At 34.2% G+C, this 20696-nt stretch overlaps 1 protein-coding gene across 2 annotated transcripts in view; it reads left to right on the top strand.

The window, feature by feature from the left end:
* Ctr9 (RNA polymerase-associated protein Ctr9) overlaps positions 1 to 20696 on the top strand; it is a 95205-nt gene that overhangs the window by 33508 nt on the left and 41001 nt on the right. For both annotated transcript variants that reach the window (XM_081752261.1, XM_081752260.1), the window contains exons 12-16: positions 2730 to 2910; positions 9433 to 9581; positions 12309 to 12425; positions 16782 to 16927; positions 18299 to 18506. In XM_081752261.1, the coding sequence (XP_081608387.1) occupies positions 2730 to 2910; positions 9433 to 9581; positions 12309 to 12425; positions 16782 to 16927; positions 18299 to 18506 (801 nt within the window). The remainder of the gene's footprint in view (positions 1 to 2729; positions 2911 to 9432; positions 9582 to 12308; positions 12426 to 16781; positions 16928 to 18298; positions 18507 to 20696) is intronic.

Here is a 20696-nt window from a genome sequence, read left to right as displayed (position 1 = left end):
ATCTTGTACTACAGTGTGTGTAGACGTAAATTCATGTTCAAAGAAATGCTTGTGTACACACTAAAGAAAAAGAAAATTTTCTTATTTATATGTACAGTCCACAGCAAAAATCCTGCAACATGAGCGTATAAGTTTATTGTGAAACTACCCCTACCAGGGCATGAAATCAACATAACGTCTAAATGGCACGAATCACGCCAGGAGAAACCTCGGCATCCTCCCCTGCACACTTATTTTGGAGCAAAAGACTTCTTCGTTTCACAATAAACTTACATGCTCATGTTGCAGGTTTTTTGCTGTGGATTGTACATTAACATTTTGTTACGTAAATTTCTCAACTTTTCATTATGTTTGTAGTTCATTATTATTTTATACAATAAAAATGTTCTAAATATTTTCATATTTAGATATAGTGCATAAATCAAACAGATATAGTGCATAAAATTGCAATATTTCAAAAATTACTTTATTTTAAGATAAAAGTAGCACTAACCGTTTTGTATTCTTAACAGTCGAGAAGTGAAGACAGAAATATTTTGGTTAGCTAATGCAGATCAATTTAAAAGGACATCCATAGTCATAGTAGATATGTTTTGCTTCATTTTCATTTACGTAGCTATTGCAACTATCCAAAATCGGCTTAAACAGAACAAATTTAAAGACTTTGAAATATACGAACTCACAGAGATCATTGAAGTGTGCCTACTAAATAACAACTTTAAATTCGAAGACAATTGCTGTTGGCAAAAGGAAGTGTTAGTTGTGGGGAGCCCTTTCTTTAGTGTTAGCTAATAGAGTAATCAGTCATTTTAAATTCTGAATTTTGGAGAATCCGAAATTAAAGCATCTAAAGTAATTTCGCTACGCTAGCGTTACGCTGATCATTTATAAGACTGAAAAACAGTGACAATATGTTTTCAGACTGTTGAAATTATAATTGAAAAATTGCATTGAAATTGGAAGACAACTCCTCTATTAATTTTATGGATCTTATTGATATAGGCTCCTCAATAAATTCCAGTAAAAATTTGCAGAAAACCTTCCTCATAGTGCTTCGTTAATAAAAATTCTGGACATCCATGAAAGGTTAAGGCGAATATGTGGATTAACGTGTTCATTAGAACTTAGGCTGGTTATTTTACTGGGTGATCGAAATTAAGAACCTGTACACTTAACTGAGGTCTTGGTAGTGGTTACAATAGGCTTACGTTGGAAAGTTGGCAGAAACTGGCTTACAATGCTTTTAAAAGTTTAAGAAATGGAGAAGTTAAAAACAGGGACAACCAAGCGAACAAATGGGTTTCCTTCTCGTTATTCCCAAGCTTGTCATTGAGATGACGGAAAATAGGAAGAAAATATAACTTAAAAGTCAGCTTAATACCCTAGGGATTTGGAAAGGTCTTTGATCCAAGCAAAAGCTATTACATGGATAAAATCTCTTTAAGCGGCATATACGAAATTTCATGCTTTTTCCAAGATAAGAATATTAGTATGACATAAAGGAAAATCAACACTAGATTGGAAGATTGTGCGAGCGGTCCGGGATCGATTTCTGGTGGGAATACTCGGTCGAAAAGATGTAACAGGTTTTTCAGACTAGCCATCCTAAGTGAGTTTTTTTCCTCTGTTTTCCGTATTCACACAAGACAAATGCTGGGATGGTACCTAACATACAAGCCCCAGGTCGCTTCCTTGCTTCCCAATTCCTTTCTTCTTCCTTCCCCTGTCTTCCAATATGTTTTTGAAGCATTTCTCGTTAGGATAAAGAAAATCGTAAACTCAACACCGAAAAAGGTAATTTAGACAGAGAATGGGATAACATTATTACTAATTTCATAAACAAATATTAGTTAGTTAATTCTTGTAAATATATTCATTTACTACTTTTGAGAATTTTTCTTAATAGAAATTTTGTTGTAAATAAATATAATAGGAGGTGGCTACAATATTAACAATTTGCATTACAAACTCAGTTTCAGTTAGTCCGAATTTTCATTGCACACAATATTGGTCATTTACGAAAAATCACGAAAGCACTAATAGATATAACAGTATGATTTGGCTACACTGAACTTCACATTGATTTAAGCCGCTTTGGGCTTTGAAAACGGATACTCGGAGTATCCGAAGTTATAGAAAATTACTACAGTTCTCTAGAAATACAAAAAGGTTAGTGCTATTTTTACTTTGCAAAATATATTATATATGTTCTATTATAATTACTTGGTTTTTATTCCCCTAATTGTAAAGGTTGCCATTCTTTTCACATATTATTTCTTAGTCTTTAAATAACTTTTTACTGCTTACCTGTACAGAAGGATTGAGTCAAAATGAGCCATCTTTCTTCGACCAAAATTAAGAGAAGAAAATATTCTTTTTGTTACAAGAAAGAGACCTGTCAGTCACATGTAAAATGTTTTAGACAACTTTATTGTGGATAGTAATACATGAAAATTTACACCGTCGACTAAACTTTAGCCCAGTTTCTGCTGTTTTGTGAAAGCGAAAATGGGTCTCTAAAGAGTCGTCTAATATTTACTGGAGTAATTCGTAAGCTGGAAGTGTCATAAACAGTTAGAAGAATTACTGAAATGATGAAGTATTATGTGTTTTCTTCTTATTATGTGGTATCTAGTATTATATATATATATATATATATATATATATATATATCTGTAGAGCCCTAGATAGTCTTTATGTTTAGTTACAATTAAATTTTTTCCCACTAGAATCCTGCAACAGCAAATGATGCTTATTCTCTGATTGCACTGGGAAATGTATGGTTGCAAACTTTACATCAGCCTACCAAGGATAAAGAAAGGGAGAAACGTCATCAGGATAGAGCATTAGCAATGTATAAGCAAGTGCTTAGAAATGATCCTAAGAATATTTGGGCTGCCAATGGAATAGGTAAATACATTTTGAGGAGCCGTAGTAGTAGTTTAGTATTCTAGATATCACTTAACTGTTAGGGCATAATCATTGGTTGTTAAAGCGAAAGACTTCATTTTCATCACTTACTGTTTAGGATTTCCATATTTCTCGTACAGCACATGAAAAATCTTTGTTCATGTTTTCAAATAGGTCAAAATGAATTAATTAAAGTATAAGGACGAATAAATAAATAAATAAATAAAGATATTAAAGGATTTCTTCAGGTATGAAACTAGCATTGAGTTGCCTCTGTTAAATGAAGTATCCAGTATGAGAAAGAACAAAGCCGAAAGTATTTCATGAATGAAAAATGTTTGAAGAATGAAAAGGCTAATAAACTATTAAAATGTACATAAAAGGAAACTACCATATACACTCGCGTTATGTCCGCGCTCGCATAATGTCCGCACCCCAACTTCAGAGATATTTTTTTGGGGAAAAAAGTGCCCCACGTAATGTCCGCACACTAAAAATCACAGCTTGAAAATCTAAGTTATGTCTTGTGGTATTTCTAACACGATACAAATTTTTGTACTTCTAGCACCAGACACTCTATTTAAAAATTTAGAATAAATTATACAAAATAATTTATATACTAGCTACATATTCTTTATGGATTTTGAGTCAATCCCTTGAATCCAACCATAATAATAATTTCTAGAATAATAATTGAGTACCGGTAGAATGTGAAATATAATAATATCTATAATAAAAACTTGCTTTTTTCTTTCTTTAAAAAAAAGAAAAAAAAGCACATTTTCTTACTTCTGGCACCAGACACTCCATGGTGTGAGTTAGTAGTCCTTATTTACTTTTTATTTAATTATTTACCTATATTATGTAGGAAGTTCAAAATGAAATTTACTTCGAAAAAATGTGACTGAAAATTGCGCTTTTTTTGAACAACCCGCGTAATGTCCGCACCTACATTTTGATACCACGATTTTAGTAGAAAGGAAAGTACGGACATTACGCGAGCATATACGGTAACACTGTTGGTAATTGGGATCAAAATCGGAATAGTATCATCATTAGTCCTACTGAAAGATTTAATTTACTGTGAAGCATGTCACTCGGTGTTACGCAAAAATGCTTAAAGACTTGGTCATAGGTGCAACTGATCTTGGAAAGTGTGTGGAACAACATTGACTTGCTCTCCGTGAGTGCGTATGTGTATGTTCTTTTTTCAGTTTCTGTATTGCTGTGTTCATATTTCTGGATAAATAATAGGTGAGTGTTTTCTAGTTAGTAAATATTCGTTACTTTCTTAGGAATTGTTATAATTTATTGTATCTTTATATGGATTAATATGGTTATGAGTTCTTGACTTAGATTTTTTTTAACGTACATCGTAATTGAAAAAGAGAACATCAAGGATTCTTGAAATTATCTATGAGTAAATTAAAAGGCACAAATACAGGTGGTTTCACTATTATTTAATAATAATCATAATTTGCCGGACAGTTTCCTAATTAATAAGTATATCCTAGGGCGTTATAACTGTAGATAACTGGTAGATAACAGAACTGGTGTGAGTAGGATGGAAGAAAATGGAATGATAGTGTAAAGATTGAGAATAAAGTCAAAATCTCGCAGTGCCGCGCAAAATTTCGCTGGGGCAAGACTCACAGGTCGAAATCTTGTCAGAACAAACCCTATATAAGAGTTTCTGGGGTCTTAATGATAATAATAGAAAGACACATAACATGGGACCAGAAAAGCTTACAGGCACTGGAAAGTCAAATAAATGACGAGTTAAAAATAGATGGACATATAATCGTAAAATAAATCCAACTTACGGAAAATCTTATTCCTCGAATCCAGCAGCGCCATGTTGTGCTTGGAGGGAAGTGTTTCACGGTTTTCAAAACTTGGTTGTTAATTTATATATTTATATATATATATATATATATATATATTGATCTAAACTCAAGGAGAGGGAACATTGCCCCTTAATCCCGAAATATATATATATATATATATATATATATATATATATCGGGTGTTGCAAAATAAGTGTTACAACTCTTGGGAGGTGAATCCTGCCACTGAGACAAGAAAAAAAGTTCTCTTGAACTTTCGGCTATCGGACATAGTTTCAGATCTACAAGGTGCCGAAAGCGTGGGAAAATGACTTTCGGACGCTAATAGTTCGGAAACTATCCAACGTAAAGAGGGCGGGTAAAAAATTCACTGAAGAAGTCATACCTGCTGTATTGAATTTTGCATGTTTCACAATCCTACCATGCACGCACAAGTGATTCCCCAAAGGAACGTAGGGAGTCCCGAATAATTTACTAAATGAAAGTTGGTCTAAATGGATATGAATTGATGGGGTTTCTACCAGGTAAAAATAATTCGTTTGTATTAAGTCGATATCTGGAACACATAAAAATTGCGGACACTTAAATGTCTGTTGTGTGTGGTTGCATAATTGCCAGGTACGGATGCTGGCCAACAGTGAAGTTCTGAGTGTTAAGTGTAGCGAATTTGTATTCAGATGCTCTAGAAAGACATCTGGAGTGTCGGTAGAGCACAACAGATGGAGCAGGGGATTCACATGTGTGGAAACAAGTAACGAAAAATGCCCAGAAATGCACTCATACTCAGTAAACGTGAGTTCAAAGCGTCGGAAATGTAAAGATTAGCGTCAAGAACATGAAAGTCAATTCACCAATAACATTCCCTCAACCCGACGCAATATGATGTGCACGGTTGTATACCAATAAGGATGCAACAACTGAGGCCAAGTTGAAATTTTGCAAGGGGACTCACTAAGAAACTGGGTAAACTAAATGAATGTCTCTAGTGGGATCACATGATTGATATTGAAATGCGGACAATTTGTGTGTTGATATCGATATGTAGCTAGTGGAGAAATGTCAACATGTGCCACTACTACTGGGACATCGTCCCACGTGGGAAAAATAGGAAAATAACTACTCGGGTCTTGAATCTGAGGCCGTGGGCTCCCAGTAGGATTGGAAATTGCGACCACGCGAGCGAAAGCGAGCGCTCTAGCCCTGAGGCTCGAGGAAGCCTCACTTTCTCTGTATACATTTCTTTGAGGAGTACCCACTTTGTTCGGCAAGCGCTCTTGTACAGCCTCCCGACATGTTTGTGTGTTACATTTTGTTACTCTACTGCACAGTTGTAAACAATCAGAGCTTTAAGACGTTTCTTCCTATTTCTCTTGTCGTTTTATTTTCCATATGTATGGTGTTCCAGCTGTAGTGTTAGATGTGCCAAATTGGTTCCTTTTCGTCTTTGTCTTGGCATGTGTACTGTGTGTAAGATACATATTTCTGGAGGTATTTTGATATCGAGTACGTCATATGTCCCAGAAGACGTGAGACATAATACAAGTTTGTTATTTTCACGCTCTATCACAATTTGAACCATGGATTAAGAGATTTCTTTTCATATGTGTCGACTGTGGGATAATGTCCCAAACAAAGTGGGACATTGATACAATCTTGTTCTAGTTACGTTCTATCAAAAAGTGCACCAGATGTAATAGCAGAATGTACAACATTATTTTCCTAGTTTTCGCATGTGAGACGGTGTCCCAGTAGTAGTGGGACATGTTGACATTTGTCCATTAGCTACATGTCGATATCAACACACACATTGGCCACATTTCAATATCGATCATGCGATCCCACTAGAGACATTCATTAGTTTACCCAGTTTCTTAGTGAGTCCATTTACACAATTTCAACTTGGCCTAAGTTCTTGCATTCTTATTGGTATGCAATCGTGCACATCATATTGCATCGGGTTGAGGGAATATTATTGGTGAATTGGCAATGGCTTTCATGTCATTGACGCTAATCCTTACAATTCTGACGCTTTGAACTCATGTTTACTGAGTATGAGTGCATTTTTGTGCATTTTTTGTTACTTGTTTCCACACATGTGAATCACCCTGCTCCATCTGTTGTGTTCTACCGACACTCCAGATGTCTTTCTAGAGCATCTGAGTTCAAATTCGCTATACTAATTACTCAGAACTTCACTGTTGCCCATCATCCGTATCTGGCGATTATGCAACCACACACAACGGACATTAAAGTGTCCATCATTTTGTATTTGTTCCAGATATCGACTTAATACAAACGAATTATTGTTACCTGGTAGAAACCCCATCAATTCATATCCATTTAGATCGATTTTCATTTAGCAGATTATTCGGGACTCCCTACGTTCCTTTGGGGAATCACTTGCGCGTGCATGTGGTAGGATTGTGAAACATGCAAAATTCAATACAGCAGGTATGACTTCTTCAGTGAATTTTTTACCCGCCCTCTTTACGTTGGATAGTTTCCGAACTATTGGCGTCCGAAAGTCATTTTCCCACGCTTTCGGCACCTTGTAGATCTGAAACTATGTCCTATAGCCGAAAGTTCAAGAGAACTTTTTTTCTTGTCTCAGTGGCAGGATTCACCTCCCAAGAGTTGTAACACTTATTTTGCAACACCCGATATATATAGTGCTGTATCCAAATAGTATGTATGTATGCTGGATAGTATGTTTGTATCCAAATCTCAGCTGGCAGATATTTCTTTACCCGTATAGAACAGTACAGTACGTGTGTTAAAGTAGACAGGGATGGGGGAGTGCAGTCAATGCATCATAACAATAAACTTACTCTTTGATAAGTAACTAAACTCTACTCCTTGATGATGTTTTTATTTTAGTTGCGCATAGGCGTTTGACGATTCGGTTAATCCGGAAATTTCGTTAATTAACTTGCCAGCACGAAAATATCTCCTTATTATGGAGATATAATGATTTCACTGTATACGTTTTTTTTTAAATAATAATAATAATATAGGTGTATATACAGTTCATAGAGCGATATTTTGAACATTCTACACTAAAGAAATCACATGGCGAGATTTTATATTACAAGGTTTTGTTATCCTGGGCTAGATTTCGTTCCATAAGGTTTTGTATCCAAACTTAAAGATTGATCTTAGGAGTGTGAATAACATCGTGATTCGGCTTTTACTGGTAGAATTGGATTTATTGGTAGGCTTTATTTATGCGGCACTGATTTTTTTTTTTTAAATTACAAAGAAACAATTCTTATATTGCATCCTGGACATGAAGATCACAACAAATGATTTCCGAGGTTCTCTGGCTACTTTTTCAATATTTCTTTTTCGACTTCGGTATCCATTGAAACAGTGATTTTTTTAAAATTATTATTTTTAAAAGAGGGCCAAAGAAAAAGAAGGATTTAGGGTTTAGTTTTCTTGTCTTTCGGCATCTAAGGCCCTTTAGCCCGTCACGTTTGAGGGATAACGACCCTCGTCGAGTACACTATCCGGTGAAAAAAAAAGAAGAAGCGCCCTGGGACCTATAAGTTAGGTACCACTCCGGCATTTTCCTGGTATGAATGAGGAAAACCCAGGAAAACCTCGTTCAGGGTGGCTGGCCTGAAAAAGCGTTTTAAACTTTTTCGACCGTGTGCCCCCACCGGTAATCGAGTAAAGAAAAAAGAAGAAAACGGCAAGCCAATATAACGTATTAAAAAATGGTATTGTTTCCAAAATCCTTATAATATTAAGCTTTATTAATAATTGAATTTTGTAATACTGTGGTTCGAATTGGGATGCTCTGATTCTCGGAAGTGAAATTAAATGCTTATCTTTCAGTTTGTTTCTACATCTGTTTCGACGTAACCCTATTCTTTTCATTCATCGTATTAGGAATCATATCGTGAGCCGGGTAACGTTCAGAGGGTCATATCAGGCCCGTGGGGCGTAGTTTGCCGATCAGTGCACTAAAACATGGTTATAAAATCTGTTGCAGCTGGAAAAAAAAAAAAAAAAAACGGTCACTTCAATAACAAGCTTTTTGCAGAGAAAAAATAAGTAAGTTCAGTCTACACTTTCTAAATACGTTTGTAATGGAATAGAAACTGCATCACATGACAAGCCGTTAAAAACTAGTAAAGTGTTTTGCATCTTGAAGTTAATGAGGTATTTTATCTTGAAGTGGCGTTAATGTAAAATGTTGTACTAACAATGTTAGATAATGAAAACTGTTGTGTTAATTTATAATTTCCAAGAAAAAGTTCGAAGTGGTGCTTGTTTTATTTGGAGTTTCCAAAAAGAAGAAATTCATACTGTGCAACAATTTTCATTATCTAACATTGTTAGTGACAGTGCGTTCTACTTTTTTTTCTTTTACAATTGAACACTAACGCCGCTTAGATGAAAATATTTCCTTAACTTTTCGTATTAATTTAGAAATTTACGAAAGTAAACGAGATTATGGAATTTGTGGAGGACAGTCAGCTATTTTGTCATTGTATTATTCTCAAAATCAAAATAAGTTTTAAGGTTTTAGTTTGGTATCAACATCTGTCAGAAAAGAATTGATTCATATGTTTAGGGAATAAAATTTAGTTTTCAGGAGTTTTCAGTTAAAATTCATTACGTGATATAGGTACGCAGCTGATACGTATTATTATTTTCGAATTTCTAGGAGCTGTTCTAGCCCATAAAGGGTGTGTAAATGAGGCCAGAGATATTTTTGCGCAAGTACGAGAGGCCACAGCAGAATTCTGTGATGTGTGGTTGAACATAGCTCATATATATGTTGAGCAGAAGCAGTTTGTGAGCGCTATCCAAATGGTAAATATTTATATTTATTTTGAAAATTTGCCACTTAAGAACCAAGAATGAGTTTATTGTTGTAGATTTTGACAATAACGTGCATGTGTTTCGGTTCTTAAGTTGTTCTGTATTTAGAATAAAACAAACCTTGTTAAGTATTACGCAATCTTCCAAACTATACTTTGGAGAAAGGATAAAATACCGTTCTAGGCTATTGTAAAAGAATTACCTTGCAGTTGTTGAGTACGTTTTTGAGTTGAACTCATTATGGAATATAATTTTCTTCTCCATATTAGTATGTCTGTCATTGAATTTTTATATATGAGGCCTGTTTATGAAATATACTACGACTGTGTGCGGAAAGTTTTTCTATGATATCGTTTGCTGATCCAATTTCTGAGTGCGGAAAGTTATTAACTCGTGGAAGTGTTCAGACAAATGAAAGTGGTTTGACGAGGTATGCATCTTCAAGACCATTATCATAGATTCCCATCGAATGGTTCTTGATTGACTTGAAGAAACAACAAAGAAGCTCCACACAGGTTATGTCCATGTGTTTGCAACACATGATGCCCATTTTGCTGCGATTGAGCAAGAATTGTTGCTCACTATATATCTTAAATCAGCGTTTTTTAAGAGGGAACCACTTTATTAATGAAAATGTTTACGAACGACAATACTCTTATTCCCTTCGCAAGCAAACTCGTATTTTTTTAAAAATATTTTGAGCATATGTTAATATCAGTATACATGTATTTTTAAAACAGAATTAATTAAAATTCTCTTAATTTTACGGATGGCATTTAGTATCTTCCAGAATCCATCAACGGCTCCGGAGCCGATACTGTGACTAATAGTGAGCCGTTGTGGACGACCTCGTTTTCGTGTACCTACAATCGCTAACACACCTGTTCCCTACGGACGCACCCCTTCGCTACCGCTCGGGCCCTCATGCTGCGTTCCTGACCTAATTCGGCTAGATAATATTCGTGCTTTTTAGCGGCCACCTAGCACAAGTTTGTTTTTGTATAATTCACTATAATTTTTATAGTGCCATATGTCCTCACTACATTCATACTCATCACCAGGGACCGGATTTTAAGGTGCAAAAATGTGGTAGGAGAAAGGGAGTGAAAGGTGCTAAAATCATTCAAAAAGGTGCAAAAAAAGGTGCTAATAGGAAAGTGATATAGTATATAGTTACGTGAACATTCTTTATTCATTGCACCAGCAAAACATGACTTTAAACATTTGACATAAATTGTTTTATTTAATCTCAAACTTATACACCATTCAACATTCTTGTAATAAAATAGTGGTTAAAACCAACTCGGTGTTTAAGGAAAAAAAATATATTGTGGCTTGAAAAATCGTTAATTACTACTGGATTTTCGGAAACTGGTTATACTTGATTATGCACAACATTTCTATGTTTTCGAATGTTAATTTCTCTCTCTTGGAGTTCAGGTGATCCTTAAACATTGCTCGACATCAATGGAAACCAGTGGTGCATATCTTGTCAGCACATGCAAAGGTTTGTACGTCCGTATTGTTTCGCAAGTTCAGTTCAGATTTGTTCCTAGCAAATCCGTCGAGATTGCGTCTAAATTTGTGGAATATTATGTGTAAACCAGATTGAAAATAAAATATTGATCTGTCCATTAATAAAAAAAATAAATAAAATAAAGGGGGCAACAAAGGTGTTAAAGGTTAAAAGAAGTAAAAAAAAAAGGGGGGGTTTTTATTAATCTTGCAAAAAAGGTGCAACATTCATGAAAAAGGTGCAACAAGATGCCTTCATTTCAGTTCGTTTTATGCTCAGAAATACATATTTTGAACTTTGGTTGCTTAACAACTACATTTTTAGAAAAGGTGCTGCCTCTTAAAATCCACTCTCTACTTATCACAGTTACAAATAACAAACCGTAATCACTATCAAGTGAATCAGTGTCACTACCAAGTGATTTAGGGGAGAAACTAAGTAATACCCAATTTTACTTTGGTATTAACATAAGAAATTACATATTAGATTTTTAATAATTGAATTCGGTCAAGATTATTTTATACAATTATTCAACTTAATAAGGTAAATATTTCAGAAATGCTAATAGCTTATATAGATATGTTATTATAAGAATATTTTATAATAATAGATCTATATAAGCTATTAAAATGTCTATAATATTTATCTTATTAAGTTGAATAATTTTTACATGTGTAATATATACCTGTTTGAGATTTCCAGTTATAGTGAGTGATACGTGATTTACTTGATTTTTTTTTTTTTTTTTTTTTTTTTTTTGACTAATATCCAATGTCTGTGATTTCTGGATAAGGTCGCGAAAAAGGTACTTTTGGTTAGCGAAGAAGCTTAACGGCAAACTTAGCTTTCCTACAGTTAAAATTTTGCTCTTCGGACCGCGTTCATAGTATAAAGAGTAAGAAACTCACATCACATGATTCTCAAAATAACATTGAAGATATATAACATCTCGAATTTCTTAGCATTTTGAAGAATACAAAAGTTATGAAGGAAAATATAAATAATAAGAGGTAAAAGCTATGATATGTAAGAATGAAATTTAAAAAAAAATATGTAGAAATGCTAAATTATTATTGTTCAAAATACTATCTCATTTCGTATAACCAATTCATTAATTTACTTCTGAGATGTGTATGTGTATGGATTCTTATAGTAAGTATTGTTCGTAAGTAAAGGTTTAAATATCTGCTTCTTTGTTCCAGTATGAAAATTGTCTTCGTAAATTCTACAAGTATCATCGTGTGGAAGTGCTTCAGTACTTAGCTAGGGCGTATTTTAAGGCAGGCAAACTTAGAGAGGCAAAGATGATATTGCTTAAGGTATGTTTTGTAGAAAGTACACATTAATGATAGCTAATTGTACGAACTTTGTTCTCCACATTTATATATATAGGGTATAAACTTAATTTTTGACCCACCTAGAAATCTTATGAAATGCATGAATAAGTAAGAATACAATGAAGAAACGTTGCACATCTGATTTATTTGAAAAGAAAAATGCCCAATTTATCAGTAATTAGTACTCTTTCCCTGACGTTCCAAACATTATAAGATCCTAGTTCAAAAACTCTCCACTAGCTTGTGACAGTCCTCTTGTGTGATGACGGACCACTCTTCCTTGAGGCGTTGAATCAAAGTTTCCCTGTTGTGAGGCCTTGGTTTCTGAAACACGCTGTCCTGTAGTCGAGACCATAAGTGCTCAATAACATTAAGGTCCGGACTATTACCTGGCCAATCATTCCACACTCTGGGAAACTCCTTGGCGATCACATTCATCGTTGCCTTTGCAGTGTGATATTTGGCTCCATCCTGCATCAAAATCGCGTACTGTTGAACAGGAAACATAATGGGATTAGTAAGACACGCTCGGTAAACTGGAAGTATTTTATCTCGGTAGTATTGGGAGTCATTCGTCTTTCCTTTCCCAACAACAATAAATTCCGTTTTCCCATAGCTTGAAATTCCTCCTGCCACCATAACCTTTAGGCCGAACTTGGGCCTCCGTATAGGAGGGATCGTTTCAGGAGACGATGTTTGAACCCGATGATTTTGCCGGTTCGGTACAGGAAAGAACTCCATCAGACTCTCATCGGTAAATAGCACGTGAGTACGTTTCATCCGTCCCTCACGAGAGTATCAGCAAAGTCTTCATCTTGCAGAGTCTTACAAAAGTTGTAGCGGTTGCATATGTTTTTCTGCGAACGTAGTGGTTTTCTAGGCTGCATATAACATTTTCTTCGCCGGTCGCTAGTCTGAAGATATTTAGAGACTGCCATGTGACTAATCTTCCTTTCCTGAGATTGATATCTTTCTGAAAAGTTCAGTCTTTTAGCTACAGTTCTTGCTCCAACACCTGGTTTCTCATTAACCCATTCCCGTATTTTCCTCTTTGTTCTTGGTGTAACTTTAGTTGGCTGCCCTGTTCTTTGTGCATGCTTAACATCCCCTTCATTCTTTCGCATTTACTTCCGTACAGTGTTTCGGCTAATTTTCAGTTTCTTAGTTGTTTCGGATACTTTTACCACCAGCACTAAGCACTTGAATTTTATGACGAAGCATTTCTCTATCTGTTGACATTGTACTGTATTGCACATTTTACACTTGCACTTGAAAATATGAGTTTGCACTTCAAGAAGCACTTCACATATTTAAAAAAAAAGTGTATTTTAAATATACACGTATGTGGTTTCAAAATCCATGCAAATTTACCTAATAAATTCACATTAAAAGGGGATCAAACTGATTTCTTTTTGGGTAAACTTAATTTCTGACCCGTTTGAGTAATTTTCCGGCACAGGTGGTGCCAAACAAGTGCTCACAATTTTATATTGGTTGAAGCAGTATCGTTGTAAGTTTTACAGTTTACTCACTAAATAATGCCAAAGGCAGCACTGCGATCATTTGTCCGATAATGAACAGTATTGATTACAAAATAGACCTCGTCATGTGCAGTATATGTAAACTAGTATATGTAAACAAGACAGGTTCGTGATAACAACATACACAGATAAACACAAAAAACGGAAGTGACGTAGATATTGAAAATTATTCGGTCAAAACTAACCTATGAAAGAGTGGGAATTAAGATATGGAACTTTATAGAGGCCAGTTTGATGATCTGTGAGAACTGTAAGGCGAAAAATCAAATAACTTAAAAAACAGGGTGGGTCAGAAATGAAGTTCACACCCTATATATAAAATATGTAACCAGTTTATTATGGAAAATTGAATACTACTATTTGTGTCTGATTTCTAGATAAGCTCGCGAAAAAGATACGTTTCGTCAGTAAGAAAGCCCAACGGCGTATCTTTTCTATAGTTAAAATTTTTCTCTTCGGATTGTGTTCATAGTGTAAAGGGTAAGAAACTCATATTGCAGTTCGCTTCTTGTAAACTTATGATCCAATTCATTTTTACAATTGGAGGTCAATAAAATCGCATCGCAGAAGCAAGAAAGATAAAAGACTGTAACAACTTCCCAGTAGTTCCTTTATCAGGCAGAACATGGGCGTTAGACGTTAGATTTAAGCTATGTATATTACGTAGCAGCAAAAAATGTTTGCTTACTAGTGTAACTATTTGTAAAATATTTTAACACAAATATGATCTGACACATTGTATTGAGATTAACTAACATCACCAATTTTGTGCCTGAGTAATTCTGATTGAAGTATATTGCTCCTAGTATGGTTTCGGCAACCAATCCTGTTGTCTTTGAGAAGTAGATCTAATGAAGAACTTCGGCTGCCCAAATATAGTTTACATTTTATTCAGCTTAGTTACTTTTTTCCACAGAAAACACTAAAATAAGCAATTAGCTCTTTAAATGTTTGTGATTATTACCCACACTAAGTCACATCTTAGCGGTATCAATATAAAAATAATCTACGATGTTACTATTTACGCAAGTTTCGTACAATAATAATAGATCATATGGAATACATTTTACAGTATAAAATTGTGCTTGTATTCTTAATAGACTGAAGTAGTTCCTATATTTCACTGAGCTGAACCCAAGTATGTGACGAACCTTTTGCACAATATGATTTAAGGTGTAGTGAACCTTGAAAAAGGATAATCAGTTAATTTATTCAGAATATAGGAACTAGTTCAGGCTACTGGGAATACAAACAAGGTCAGTGCAATTTTGAGTTTCATTCAATTCAAAATGTTTTACTCAATTTAATTTTCTCTTCTTTAACCTGCAGAAAATTTCATTATCTCACAGTTTGATAAGCTGTAAATCTGTCTATGTACTTATACAAGTCTGAATAATTGTGTTGCCACTTAGAAACTTTTCTTACCGATATCTTGACAATGTTGATAGTCTTTCAGGAAAAATTGACTCCTACATTTTGTTTGAACACAAATACAGGATACAGAAGATCAAGCTGACTGAATTTATTGTTAAACATAAGATTTCGTTTTTGCTTAGAGACAAAGACTAGAATATCCTACGAAACCTAGCAGTCACTACCTCTTCGGTGTCAATTTGAGGGAAAATTTTACGAAATCTAAGTGTTTTAACATCTTCAAAATAAATAAATAAATAGACGGTTCTCAAAATCAACAACTTTGTATTTTTTCAAACATTACACATACTTTAAATTTGTAATGTATTAAAACATACAGTGGAATACAAACATTTTAAATACATTATATATTCAGATGCTAATTTTCATTATATTTTGGGTACTACGATATTGATGACTGATGGGTTAATTTGGATAAGGGCTTACGTAGCATTTTCTTTAAAATACGATGTATTCCATCAATGATTGTTTGAGTATGATTGCCCACACAAAGCTTATCAAAGTATATGACGTAATAAGAAGCAGCCTATAACTATACAATCTAAGAAAACAATATCTGTAAAATTAAAGGAAAACAAAAATAAGTAAATTCATAAATTTCGTGTAAAATTTTAAATTTGTTACATATGCCTTTATCCAAATCAATCCTTCGATGATAAATATTTAAAAATATGCCTCTCAAAATATCAACTTTGTAATTATGCAGTTTTCTGAAAATGTTTGTGAATTGAGCATTTTTAAATTAGCTCGTAAACGGCTCAGCTCTTCACCTATTCTAGACTGTTTAGTCGAAGAACCCAAAACTTACCTTTAATGTGATTGTCTATATATCGAGTTCTTTCTGTGTGCACCTATCTTGGGACTACTTTATCGTTAACTTATCTGTATTGTTTCTAAGTTAAGAAGGTCTATCAGTCCAAGAAACAAAAGTGTGCTGTGAAGCAGAATTTTTAATTATTGTCGCGTTGATTGTTTCGATTTCTTTTTTTTTCTGCCATTAGAAATATATTAGAAAGATGCACTTATTAAAGAATAAAGTAATCAGATAGAAAACAATGTACAAAAATGGTTAACATTCAGTGTAAATTAACCAAAAACCAAAAGAAGTAGTGTCTAAACTCCAAAAGAAAATCACATTACTGGCGTTTATCTTCAAAAATTTTATTACTTGTAGTAAAATATAGTAGTAACATTTAATATAAAATGTACACTTTTTTTTTTTTTTTTTTTTTTTTAACTTACCTTAACTTTACTTGCTAAAGCTTGGTCGTGCAAAGATTAAATAGGATTTATGTTACATTTTGTATAATTAGAAACACGTAAAATTTTAATTTTATATTAGAGATGTTGTTTATTTTTGTAGGCTCGAAGAGTTGCTCCTCAGGACACGGTGATACTGTACAATATTGCCTTAATCCTACAAAGATTAGCAACTCATATACTTAAGGACGAAAAATCTACTTTGGAGACTGTATTACAGGCTGTGCATGAATTAGGATTATCACATAAGTAAGTATATTTTAAAGCGAAATAAACTGTTGAATGTATCGTACGATATGGCAACATATCTGGGGCTGCGAGGTAAACTATGCCAAGTCACTTTTTGGCCGAAATTGAGTTATCATATTTTTCTTTACTTACATTAGTACGAGGGACACTAGAAACGTTTTAAGATGGGGACAACTGGAACACAGGAAGTGAAAAATTTTTCCGTCAATAAACAATCGGCGTAGTTAAACAAAACATTGTCTTGCAAAACACTTTTTCGCCTCTCCTGTGAAGTTAATATTTTATGACTTACACTACTTTACCTCTTAGCCCCAGATATAAGTACCAGAAAAGCATTAAAATAGTCACAGTACAAAGGGTAAAAAGGAAAAAAAAAAAATAAATGAATTAGTAACTCAGCGTACATGTTTTTGATATTTTATAGTAAGAGCTACAGTTAATTTACAGTTACGACTATTGTGTAAATGCTATCTTATATGCTGACATTTCTTTGATACACTAAAACAGCTTAAATTAAAAAAAGCAAAAGAAAAATGAAAAATAAGTTTTATACTACTGACTGAAAATTGTTCATCTACTATTATAAAGAAAAGCATACTTTCGGCATTTTAAAATATTTCACGTAGTTTCAACAATGTTATTTCTACTAACTTACACTACATAACATTCACTTACTCGCATTTTATTTTGTTTTAATCATTCTACTTCTAGTGCTTTCTTACGTTCAATCATTCAATCAATCAAGTTGTGTAAAACCTTTCACTAGCTGTGATTAACTGTTACCAATATGTACAAGCTGCACTCTTTATATAGGAACACATCAGATTGTAATTGTGATAATAGATAAAACTAAACACATATCATATATCATGCTCTAGTTTTCTGAAGACTGTAAAATTTGGAAATTTGGGTAAAATCATTTAAGGTTTCTAGTTGCAAAATGTGGAGATAAAATCGTATCCTTATACATTTCGTACACAAGGACAAAATTTCATCAAATATCAAAATTTACCTTATTCTGTGAAAGTAAATAATTAAGATTTGCGCAGAAAGAAAAGTTGACATATCAAGTTTTATTCACATCGGTCTTTTCAGCTGCACGGAGTTTCAAAAAGAATAATCTGATTTTACAAGACTGTATCTTTTACATACATACACAAAAACTTTTGGGTAAATTTTAAAATACGTTTAGGAATACAAAGTTTTCATTTAGCTCTCACAATTGTTCAGCGTTCTCTCCACCAGACTCAACGACATACGTACATCTACACGATAGTCAAACGTGTCCCGTACTTAGGCGTGCATGTTTGGTATTACTGTAGCCGTTCGCCCATTAAGAATTGAACACACTTTATTCCTTACCAATAACAGGTATTTCCAGTATTTGTCTGTACACGGTGACCGAATGAAATATGATTTGGAGCTTGCTGCTTTAGAAGCTCGTCAGTGCCAGGACTTGTTGTCTCAAGCTCAGTATCACGTGGCAAGAGCGAGACGGCTGGATGAAGAAGAGAAACAATTACGAAAGAAACAGGAAGAGGAGCGAGAGGCTTTCAGACTGCGACAGTTGGAAGAACAGGTAAAATTGGTTCATTTGCTTGTTTCATATAAATGTTGTGTAAGTTAATGTGTGGTATCGTGCACTGATCACAGACAGATATACCTTCAAGGCCAGTTTCATGGTTTGCTCGATTATTATCTAATTAATCAGTTCTCAACAATATAACAATGCTGTTTTTTATTTTTATTTTATTTTATTATTTTTATTTTTATTTTTTTATTTAAGGTGTAACACTTGCTAATAGTAGTAATATACTGTTATTAACGATATCCTCTGTAGTAACGAATTTGCTTCTTGAAGAAAAGGTTTGAATGTAAGAATTTACAGTTTAGTTTTTCTCGATATATGGAAATACGAACTTTTTTTTCTGTCTGTTTATTTTGTTAATTGTTACAAAGTTTGAGGGTCCATAAGGGGGTCTTTTGGCTCTAAAAATCTCTAAAAAGTGAAATGAGTACTACAATAATTCTAACTACCGGTGTTAAATATAGAACATACTTACGTAACGATGCAGTAAATATTTGTTCCATGCTATCCATATTTACGTTTCTTTTAGAGTCGCAAGGAGGATTTTTGCGAAAAATTGCTGATTTTTCGTTAGTCTCGTGCTTGTTAAACTATGAGCGCAACATTGATACACTTTCTTATTTATATAATATACTAAGCATGTAACAACACATAAGATATATAAGTAACAAAGTGTATCACGATTGCGCTCAAAAAAAAAAAAAAAAAAATCAGTAGGTAGTTGTTGCGCTGACGTCATGTAGCAGAAAGTTGCCCGTGCAGACCAAACGAAACTGCGTTTGATTGCACGAAGTGTGCATTTGTGAGGAAAAGAAGGTTCATGCAGTGATTATAGGAGAACATAAAGCACTGTAGTAACGTAGTACCTTGTTGAAGTTGCACAGATGTATGTGTGGTGCAAAATATCGAAGAGTTAAGGAAGATTTATTCCAAAAATGCCACATTTCTTACAAAGCAAGAAATAGCATATCGCAAATGAATCGAATGAGTCACAACTGAGTTACGCATAATAGGTAAGTGTTCGAAGCTGTCAACGGTTTAACCAAACGATGGAAAGCTCTCGGACAGGTAATACCGAACACACAGCTACCCATAATTGGCGAGTTTGTTCGAATTATTTTGTGCTATGTGCAATGCTTTTCGACCTTCTCGTATCTCAAGTGATACGGAAGACGAGATCATCGCCGAACGAATTCTAATCTTGGTGAACCAACCTAATCATTTACAAATACTAGTAGAATCCGAAAACTGGAAAAACGCAAGAGTACTTGGCACAAGATGTCCGCTGACACTTCAGGGGACTTTCCAAGATTGACTATTAAGGAGTTGCGTGATATGACGCTTAGGGTGTATCAAATTAAGCAGTCCAAGTCGTATACAGAGAAGCATTTGAGTGAATTGGGTCTTTATGAACTATTTGTTGACAAAGAGCACGATGATATTGTTCGTGTTCAACTACAATGGACTACAATCACATCACACGTCTTCCAAAATATGCAATGCATAGATTCAGTACCACAGTGGTGTTTCACCTCCAATTCGTGGCTGGTATTCCAAATGCAAGGTTGGTGCATGGGTGGTTGGGTGTTGTGCACATATAGCCACTGTATTATGGTATTTGGGTTATCAAAGATATTTACAAGCATCAGGTCCTTTTTTACTTCCACACATCTCCTATATTATAAATGCTGACATTTCTCATTGGTCTGAAAGTGGAGAAAGCTGTGAGGACGGCTCGGCTTAATTACTGCGTAGATTTTCACGTAGTTTATTTGGTTATTGTACAAGCCACAGTAATTTTTTTTTAGGTTTTTGTGATTTGTTGCATTAAGAATGTTTCAGTGTATTCAGCTAGGTTGTTATAAACTTTTGGCTTTAATTTGTGTATATTTTTTATACTAACGACCCTACTTTATAAATACACAACTCATAATATTTAACTCCTTAGAGCCTAACACCCCACTTATGGACCCTCATCCTTTATTCTTAATATACGTCTAAAAATTCAAAACACCTATTTAGAAGGGTGAGCAGTGTTTTTCTCTCTTTTTGAAATAACATGAATCCCCTATTATGGTGTGTAAATCGTATGTGAAAGTAGCAGATCGATTATGATGGCTTGAGGGAATGTTGAAGAAAAATATGATTTGCTTTCACGAAGGTATGCAGGATTCATACTGT

Source organism: Thermobia domestica, chromosome 3 (genome assembly GCF_964235325.1).
Source record: "Thermobia domestica chromosome 3, izTheDome1.hap1.1, whole genome shotgun sequence".
In the NCBI taxonomy this organism is placed as follows: Eukaryota; Metazoa; Arthropoda; class Insecta; order Zygentoma; family Lepismatidae; genus Thermobia; species Thermobia domestica.
Note: the sequence above shows the minus strand (reverse complement) of the source record. Positions and strands in the feature narration are given on the sequence as shown.